The 10,103-nt window shown below is 46.8% G+C and overlaps 1 protein-coding gene across 5 annotated transcripts in view; it reads left to right on the top strand.

Moving 5' to 3' along the window:
• Window positions 1–10,103, top strand: part of TBL1X (transducin beta like 1 X-linked) — a 234,818-nt gene that overhangs the window by 206,519 nt on the left and 18,196 nt on the right. For all 5 annotated transcript variants that reach the window (XM_017862666.1, XM_017862668.1, XM_017862670.1 and 2 more), the window contains 5 exons: window positions 148–280; window positions 679–820; window positions 1,732–1,795; window positions 1,905–2,002; window positions 5,887–5,947. In XM_017862666.1, coding sequence (XP_017718155.1) covers window positions 148–280; window positions 679–820; window positions 1,732–1,795; window positions 1,905–2,002; window positions 5,887–5,947 — 498 coding nt within the window. The remainder of the gene's footprint in view (window positions 1–147; window positions 281–678; window positions 821–1,731; window positions 1,796–1,904; window positions 2,003–5,886; window positions 5,948–10,103) is intronic.

Raw genomic sequence — 10,103 nt, 5'->3', positions numbered from 1 at the left:
AAAAAAAAAAAAAAAAAAGAAAAGGGGATCATCAGAGGTAGTATTACTTAGTACATAAAAACAAATACTTCTGGAAACAAAAGCGCCCTTTAAGTGTGTTTCTCTTGTATTGGTAAGCCATTTGTCTCTTTGTGTTTCCTGTAACAGATAATCACGCGAAGCCAATGGAAGTAGATGGAGAGGTTGAGATTCCATCCAGCAAAGCCACAGTCCTTCGGGGCCATGAGTCCGAGGTGTTCATTTGTGCCTGGAATCCTGTCAGTGATTTGCTAGCTTCCGGGTAAGGATGTCAGGATGGGGGCGCTCCAGAGTTGGGGAGATGGGAGATGCGGGCTGCTTGCCCTTCTCTGGAGTTCTGCCTTAAGGAACACACACTCCACTTCTTACCCCAGTGTGGGCAGACCGAGGAATGGGTGGCTCTATGAGCCACTTCTCTACATGTCTCATACTGTGGAGAAGCCGTAGTTCCGAGTCATTTTCTTCTTGTGGTGATGAGGAACACAACAGCATTTAAACTTACCAAATGCAGAGATGGCAAGGAGGGAAACAGGGATCCAGAGGTATGAAAAAGACAGAAGAGCACGTGCCGACAGTGCCATCTGGCCAGGGAGTAAGCTGTGGAGAGCTTCTTACCCGTTCGAACCAAACGCCAGAGGCTCCTGTGTTTTTCTTCTGCAGATCCGGAGACTCAACTGCAAGGATATGGAACCTGAATGAGAATAGCAGCGGGGGCTCCACCCAGCTCGTGTTGAGGCACTGTATACGAGAAGGGGGCCACGACGTCCCAAGTAACAAAGATGTCACCTCACTGGACTGGAATGTAAGCATCTTCCACCCCCTGGGCACTTTGAAATTGGTAAAATCAGCCAGCCACCAGGGGAGGACTGCAGCGATGGAGCTCATGCAGACATAGGAGGCAGGTGGTCCCGTGTGCTCAGCCCCACTCTAATGGGCTGCCAGAGAGGTGCTCTTGGCTTCTTTTTTTGTGTAGGCTTTCTTTTTTTGAGACAGAGTCTTGCTCTGTTGCCCAGACTGGAATGCAGTGGTGTGATCTCAGCTCACTGCAACTTCTGCCTCCTGGGTTCAAGCAATTCTCTTGCCTCAGCTTCCCAAATAGCTGGGGTTAACAGGCTCGCGTCACCACACCTGGCTAATTTTTGTATTTTTGGTGGGGATGGGGTTTTCACCGTGTCAGCCAGGCTGCTCTCGTACTCCTGACCCAATGTGATCCTCCTGCCTCAGCCTCCCAAAGTGCTGGGATTACAGGCATGAGCCACTGCCCCCGGCCAGTCTTGGCTTCTAAGAGGTATTAACAAGGCTGCATTTGGCAGGCAGCGAGCTGTGTGTTCGGTAGCCGTATCTTTTTGCATGTGAGCATGCCGTAGCAAAACGAGCCTGTGACCTCGTGGCGGGAAGGTAGGCTGGGAGCCCCGAGGTAGTTCTCCTGGAGAGATACGATGTGCAGCCCAGGAAAGGTGACTCTCCACCTTGGGATTTCAGCACCAGGTATTCTATGCATTGACACATGGGATGCACACAGTTTGGCTGCTTTTTATTTTCTACAAAGTTTCACGGTAACTTTCAGCATGATATTTTTAATTCTGTCATTAAAGAACACACAGTGGCAAATGGTTCCAGTGTAGCGGGATCCTGGGAGAGGCTCTTTGAACTGCTTTGGTGCTGCCACTCCTAAGTTGTTTTTGTGTATTTCTGTCTCTTTCTGGCCCTCAGACCAATGGAACACTCTTGGCTACAGGTTCATATGACGGTTTTGCAAGAATATGGACGGAAGATGGTGAGTTCTGTGTCCCTCGAGCTGAGGTCGGGTAAGAGGAGTTGCCGAACTTAACCCTTGAGTGAACAGACCGTGACATTGAAGTCAACATGTTTCTTTTTACTAACAGGTAACCTGGCCAGCACCTTAGGCCAACATAAAGGCCCCATCTTTGCCTTGAAATGGAACAGAAAGGGGAATTACATTTTGAGTGCTGGTGTAGACAAAGTGAGTATTAGCTTAAAATACATCCCTTTGATCTACAGGTGGTTATATATTTTTAATCTCAAAATAACATCGTGGTTTCTTGGAACTCTTAGGCTTTGTACTTCCCCTTAAGAAACGAAAAGGATTTGTTTAGGCTTTGTTTTTTGTTTTTTTTTTTTTTTTTTTTGAGACGGAGTCTTGCTCTGTCACCCAGGCTGGAGTGCTGTGGCCGGATCTCAGCTCACTGCAAGCTCCGCCTCCCGGGTTTACGCCATTCTCCTGCCTCAGTGGCACAGGCTGTGTGTGTTCTTCAGGCTTCGGCTTTCCTCGTTTGATAAACTGCTGCTTCCCACCATAGACTGCAGATTTCTCTGAGCAGCAGTCAAGCAACCTGGCTACAAGGGCACACTCTCCCAATGGCCCACAGAGTCAGTTTAGAATTGGCTTGCTCTGCACCTGCACAGGGCTGCAGGGAGACACGGTGGCGTTAACTCCAGGTGCATTTAAAAGCCATCCATGGGGTGGGAACCCAAGGACAAAGAGTAAGGAGATGCAGACTTCATCCCGGGCCTGAGTCTGATTCAGCCAGAAACCTCAGCCTCTATGCATTTCACTTCCCTCACTTGTCCAGCGACAGGGCTGGCTGGAGTCATGACTCCAGACAGCCTTCGTGGAACAGTTGTGCGTTCCCGAGACTCAGCAGGAATTCTAAGTCATGGCTTTGGAAAAGAAGCACATTATCTAGAATTGAAGAAAAAAAAAAAAAAAAAAGATGTGTTTTCACATCAATTTGTGTTTCTACAACAAATGGAAACATTGCCTGAATACTGGATGCTCGGGCCTCCACAAATCTTTGCATTTTGTGATGATTTTAGGATAACTTGAAAACTTACTAAGTCTTGAAGTTCGAGACCAGCCTGGCCAACATGGTGAAACCCAGCCTCTACTAAAAATAGTAAAACTTAGCCGGGCATGGTGTCAGGCACCTGTAATCCCAGACACTTGGAGACTGAGGCACGAGAATCTCTTGAACCAGGGAGGCAGAGGACGTTGCAGTGAGCCGAGATTGCATCTCTGCACTCCAGCCTGGATCTGGAAGAAGAGTGAGACTCTGTCTCAAAAACAAAAAACAAAACAAAACAAAAAACCTTACTAAGTCAGAGCTTTCTAGTCTTTCTAGTTCTGAAAGTTATTATAAAATGATAGACTTGGCTGGGCACGGTGGCTCATGCCTGTAATCCCAGCACTTTGGGAGGCCAAGGCAGGCAGATCACCTGAGGTCAGGAGTTCGAGACCAGCCTGACCAACATGGAGAAACCCCATCTCTACTAAAAATACAAAATTAGTCGGGTGTGGTGGTGCATGCCTGTAATCCCAGCTACTCAGGAGGCTGAGGCAGGAGAATCATTTGAACCCGGGATGTGGAGGTTGCGGTGAGCCAAAATCGTGCCATTGCACTCCAGCCTGGGCAAGAAGAGCAAAACTTTGTCTCAAATAAATAAACAAATAAATAAAATGATAGACTTGACCTCTGAACATCATCCCACTTTTGGAGAAATTGCTAAATTAAATAATTGCATTTGGCAAACTGTGGCCCACACAGGCCAAGCCTGGCTCCTCACCTGATTTTTTAATTTAAATAAAGTTGTATTGGAACACAACCACACCCCTTTGTTGAGACTTCTCCTTGGTTGCTTTCATGCTACAGTGGCAGAGATGAGCAGTTGCAAGGGAGACCGGATGGCCCTCAAAGCCTGAAATTCCTACTACCTGGCCCTTAACAGAAAAAGTTTGTGAAGTCCTGCACTAGGGTATAACTAGGTCAACAAATCATTCATTCATAATTGCTCTCTCTCTTTTAAGCCAAGAAACCTTTCTTTCAGACTTGGTAGCCTGGTTTATGATATTTTAAAAGCTGAGTTGCTGTGGTTGACACATAAACGTTCTTATGTAGCTACTATCGGATTTTTGCCAAGATGTTCTAATTCAAGTAACATGCATATGCAGCACTTTGCTGTGCATTCAGTAGGCTCTCAGTAATTGCTGCTTGAGTTATTAAAATAACTCATGAAAATGACAGCATTTTTCTTTATCAAGCACTTCACTACTGCCTGTGTTAACCCATCCAGTACTGCCAAGATAGGAGGCAGGCACAAGTAGGATCGCTCCCATTCTATAGAGGACGAACTGGAGGCCCAGAGAGGGTTATTAATTTGCCTAGGGACGCACAGCTGGTGCAGAGTGCAGAGGGATGGGAACTCAGGCCCTGGTCACCGGTAACTACTGCCCTTTAACTTCCATAGAATTCTAAATTTAACAAAAAATTCTGTTTGTTAAATAGCCGGCCTCCTTCCTACATGGAGACTGTTAACATTCGTGATTGTTTTTCTCACTGATTTTCAGTCTTAACTCCACCAGGTGATGGACTGTGTGATCAGTGAAAATGCATATGTGGAATTATGTTAGTCTCTTGGGTTGGGTGCGATCCACTATCATTACTTAGTCAACCACAGCAAGAGTGAAAATAATGTCCTTGTACGTAACACTCGGGAGAAAATGTAACTTAGGGGATGCTGGTGCTGACCAACACAGAGTGACTAAAATGTATGTCACATTCTTCAAATGTTTGCATAACTGTTTTCTTTTGTCCAATGTATATTTAACGTAAACATCAACTATAAGAGACCCAGTCATTGATGTAATATGTGAAATGGTATCAGAACTGTGAAAGAGTTTATATATTCTCTGCAGTGTTAGATTTGTTTTTGCGTGGCTAAATGAAGAAGAGTTACACCCCAACAAAGAAATGTGAATTGGTCTAGAACTGATCCAAAACCCAGGAGTACCGAGTTTCAAAGACACTCACTGCTTGCTTTCCTCTGAAAATGTCCACAGTCAACACAAAATAGAACTCTTTCTTCTTAAAGCAAAATCTTGACTGTCACTAACAGAGAGGTGTAAAGTTTCCAATTAAGTTGAAAATTCCAGTTGATGAAGATGTAACTCCAATGCTATTCATTGAGCTGGTTTTCAAAGTATCTTCCTAGCATCAGTAAATTAATAAAAATTCATGATTTCCTTTGTTTTCCAAGGGAGAACTCACCTTTCTACTTACTGTTAGACCAATACATTGGTGCCTGGCCCCAGTGCAAGCCAATGGCTCTGCCATGTCTAGTGTCCCTGGTTTATGGAGGGATGGGCAGAGGCATTTTTAGAAATGCTTGTTTCTGCAGCCCTTCACTTGGAAAAATGCCACAAAGATCTTTAGAGATGCTTTGTTCCAGGTTTTCAACAGTTTTGGCATTTGGGGATGAGCAGGAATTCCTACCAATTTTGGTAGTTCTTGCACGTATTGGTTAGGGATGCTCTGTCCTTAAACCCTTTTATGCCTAGTGTTCCATTATCGGAATGCTAAGCATGTGGGAGTTATTTATATCCTACTGCTCAGGGTCATTGCCAAGGTCTGATTGCAAGAATTCAAAAAATTGCAACCTCAGGCATAAATGAGTTAAGGGAGATGCCAGCATATGTGGCTGATGGGTTCATCAAGCATGGCTATCCAGATTGCTAAGTTTGAAACATGCTGTATTTTAATGATGTGGTATGGGAGAAAAAGAAGGCAAATATCCCAGCAAGGCTTTGATACTGATTACATGTTGAAATGGTAATATTTAGGGGAATACTGGAGTTAAATATAATAGATTGCTAATGAATTTTACCAGTTTCTTTCTTCTTAATGTGGATCCTAGAAAATTGAAACTAGCTCATAAGGCTCACTCTCTATCTCTATCGGACAGTGCGGGTTTATAAGGAGAAGGGCTCACTGTCTTTTCTTGTATGATAAATGTTTCCAGAGAAAACTGCGAAAATAGTTACTAACTTTTTCCTTTGTTTGCCGAGCACAGACAACAATAATTTGGGATGCCCACACAGGAGAAGCCAAACAGCAGTTTCCTTTTCATTCGGGTGAGTTTTTTTGTTTTTTTTTGTAATTCAAAAATAATAATTCAGGTTGAGCCCAGTGGCTTACACTTGTAATCCCAGCACTTTGGGAAGCCGAAGCAGGTGGATTATATGAGTTCAGGAGTTCAAGAGCAGCCTGGGCAACATGGCGAAACCCATCACTACAAAAAATACAATAATTAGCCAGGCACGGTGGTCCACACCTGTAGTCCCAGCTACTCGGGAGGTTGAGTTAGGAGGATGTCTTGAGCCCAGGAGATGGAGTTTGCGGTGAGCCAAGATTGCGCCACTGCACTCCATCCTGGGCAACAGAGCCAGACCCTGTCTTAAAAACTAATAAGAATCCAAAGTTAGGCTTGGCACTATGGCTGATGCCTGTAATTCCAGCACTTCGGGAGGCTGAGACAGGAGGATCACTTGAGCCCAGGAGTTCTAGACCAGCCTGGGCAACAAAGCAAGACCCCGTTTCTACAAAAAATATAAAACATTAGTCAGGTGTTGTACACACCTGTAGTTTTAGCTACCTAGGAGGCTGAGGCAGGAGGATTGCTTGAGCCAGGAAATCAAGGTTGCAGTGAGCTGTGATTGCACCACTGCATTCCAGCCTAGGTGACAGAATGAGATCCTGAAATGCCCCTTAAAGTAACTGAATGCACAGAGTGTGGAGCCCAGGAGGCCTCACTGGTCAGAAGGAGACCCATTTTGTGGCAAGCATTGATTGCTCTTAAGGTTTGCGAGATAGAGATGACCTCAGCACCCACCTGCTCAGAGCTCTGAAACACTGCAGTGAGCCAGCCACAGAAGCAGTGCAGGCTCCTTTCTCTTGCTGTTCTAAAGGGATGCTGTTTTGGGGGCTCCCCAAAACCACTCCCAGGATTGGTGGTTTGCTGCAAGGACCCCCAGGACTCAACATACTCACAGCTAAGATTTCTAACAGCACAAGAATTTAGTGCAACATTAGCAAAGGGAAACGGTGCACATGGCCAAATCCAGAGCTTCGAAGGCTCCTCTCCCAGTGGACTCTCACAGGCCACACTGAGTTCTTCCAGGAATAAGTGTAACTATGCCTGTGAAGTGCATACCAGGGAAGCTCCATAGAGTCTCAGTGCCCAGAGTTTTTATTGGGGGTTGGCAGTGTAAGCACCCAGTGCCTACTACAAGCCAAAACTGCAGACCCCCCAGAAGGAAAGCAGGTGTGCAGCATAAACACACTGTTTGCACAAACAAGTGTTAGCAGAGTGAGCCACTTGCGTCTGTAGGGAAGGGTGGGAACTGTCTAGAAATCGAAATTCTCAGTTGCTAGCCAAGGGCCGGCCTTGAAAGCAAGCCTCTGTAGGGAGAGCAGCCTCGGGCCTGTGGCGGTAGCGCCTTCCTACGCCGATGTGTGGCTGCTGCTCTGGACACAACTCCATCCCTTTGTGCACTGGAGCCAGGCCAGGCCACATGCGGCAGCCCAGGGGTCTATAAAGATTCCGATTTTCCAGATTCCCACCTGATTCTTCGTGGGTTTTTGTTTTTTGTTTTTTGGTTTTTGGTTTTTTTGAGACAGTTTTACCTGTTCAACCCAGGTTGAAATGCAGTGGTGTACTCTCAGCTCATTGCAGCCTCTGCTTCCCATGCTCAAGCAATTCTCCTGCCTCAGCCTCCTGAGTAGCTGGGACTATAGGTGTGCGCCACCACGCCCAGCTAATTTTTGTATTTTTAGTAGAGACAGGGTTTCGCCATGTTGGCCAGGCTGGTCTCAAACTCCTGACCTCAAGTGATCTGCCCACCTCAGTCTCCCAAAATGATTCTTCATTTTCTTTCCCACCTCCCTCCTCTGTGTAACTCAGTCCTGATGTTAGACACAGCCTCTTAAAACAAAGACAGATGGCCACCCGCAGAGCTCATAGACTACTGGAAGACGTTAGACTGGCTTAAAATGGACAGAAGTGGCTGCGTGCCACTTCCCTTAAGGGCAAATGTCTGATCCATCTTGAAGGAATCCCTAAATATGTGGGGCGAAAGTTGACTGTTCTATCAGCTGTCCCTGGGGCATGTCCGGGAGGAGATCCGAGTGTCTTTCTTCTCAGGCAGCTTGGGGTGCTTAAATGATGTTCTGAATGGGAGGGCTAACCCCAACGACCGTCCAAGACAGAACAGCTCATTGGTGCCTGGGGAGGGCTCCAGGCAGGGGACATGGGCCCTGCAAGAAACAAGAGCATGAACCAAAGGTCCTGTTGAGGCACAATTGTGTCGGATGCATAGGCACCCACGTCTGTTATTTTCCATGCAGTACTTCAGCAGGGACTCCTCATACAGGCAGCTCAGAGAGTGAGGGAGACTCAGGGAGGACACTGTTTCTGCTCTGCTGCCCTGGAGAGGGAGAGCCACTCCTGCACAGCTTGGGACCCACAGCAGACACACCTCTCAGGGCTGCCAGTGCAATTTGTTACTGGTGTTGCTTTAATTGAACACTGTTGATCAAGGTGCTGGGCATATTAGAGACAAAAGGCTCCCAATGCAGGTAGCATGTGCACTAGATCCTCCAGAAAGTGTTCTTCACCCCAAAGGGAAACCCTATGCCCATTCCATCTTTTCCCCGGCCCCTGGCAACCCCACCTACAGCCTGTGATCTGTGTGTCATCTCCATGCCAGACACTTGCTATTCTGTGCTCTAGGCTGCAAATCAAAGCAGGTGGCTAATGAGAATGCCCTTCCCAATGGAGTTCCGTCACGTTTGGCTTACGTGCCAAAACCTACCTTTGTAGGCAGGAAGGATGTCGTGACAGGTTCACAGCCCTGGAATACCAGACACGCAGACCCCGGGAGTGAGGCGGGGATGTCTCTGGCTTGTTTTTCAGAGAAAAATACGCCTGAGGTAAACATCAATAAGGTTCCTTTAACACTTGTATCTTAAGAATTCATCTGTAAAGTGTTTCAGCAGAAAAGAATCTTTCCCAAAGTGTCCCCAGGGCCCTGTGGAAGGGTTTTCTACCCAGCTGACCCGGGAAGACCACAAACCGCATTATTCTGAATTGCGTGAGCTTCTCACCTGTAATCTGGCTGGCCATGAGGTAGACCCAGTTCCCGTCGGCAGGTCACACGTATCCAGGCATTACTTGCTCTCTTTTTCGTGTCAGTCAGTGTGTTAGAGAACGTTCAACATGAAGAAAAAGAAGCTTGCTCTTCCAGGTAAAACGCAGCTGGGAAGAGCTGTGAGGAGCGTCTTTCTGTGGCTATGGCAGGTTTGGTGTTTAATGGGGCGATAGGAGACATTGCCTTGCCCCACTAGCTTTTCCCCACTGATACCTCATGGGGGCGCCCTTAGTCACCGCAACAGGAAGCCTCAGCTCAGAGCCTCATGGTGCAGTGAAACTCAGCCGCGGAAAGGAATGAACTGTTGATGCACCACAGCCAGGAGAGATCTCAAGGGCATTTTGCTGAGTGACAAAAGCCAGTCTCAAAAGGTTGCATGCTCTGTGCTTTCATTTATGTAACATTCTCATGATGATGAAATGATGGAAACCTGGGACCCACCAGCGGTGTGGGAGTTTAGGAAGCATGTGAGGAGCGGTCGTGTGCTGATACAGTAGCTGAGGGAGATCTTAGTGGCGACGGAACAGTTCTGGTCTCAATTGCAGCGATACACATCTACCCACGTGATAAAATGACAGCACTCTACAGGCAAATTGCACCAGTGTCAACTTGCCAGGGTTGATACAACGCTACAGCTATGCAAAATGTAACCCTCAGGAGAACCTGGGTGAAGGAGACACAGGACCTCTCTGTGTTACCTTTGCAGCTTCCTGTAAATCTCTACGTATTTCAAAAAGAAGATGTCTGGCTGGACCCAGAAGAATGAGGGCTATTAAACCAAACTGGCCTATGCATGGGAGAGAGGGCACAGAGCCCCCCAGTGTAGCTCAGCCCTGTTACCGGCCATTCACCCACGTGGTGCCAAGCATCGTGGCTGCAGGAGCTGACTCAGAGTGGGGCTAACCACCTGAGCATGGTGGCGGGCGGGGGGACCTCTCTTTAGATCACGAATGTCCAATCTTTTGGCTTCCCTGGGCCACATGGAAAGAAGAATTGTCTTGGGCCACACATAAAATACACTAACACTAACAATAGCTGATGAGCTTAAAAAAAAAAAAAAAAAAAAAAAAAAAAAAAAAAA

Source organism: Rhinopithecus bieti, unplaced genomic scaffold (assembly GCF_001698545.2).
Source record: "Rhinopithecus bieti isolate Rb0 unplaced genomic scaffold, ASM169854v2 scaffold_66091, whole genome shotgun sequence".
Taxonomy (NCBI): Eukaryota; Metazoa; Chordata; class Mammalia; order Primates; family Cercopithecidae; genus Rhinopithecus; species Rhinopithecus bieti.
Note: the sequence above shows the minus strand (reverse complement) of the source record. Positions and strands in the feature narration are given on the sequence as shown.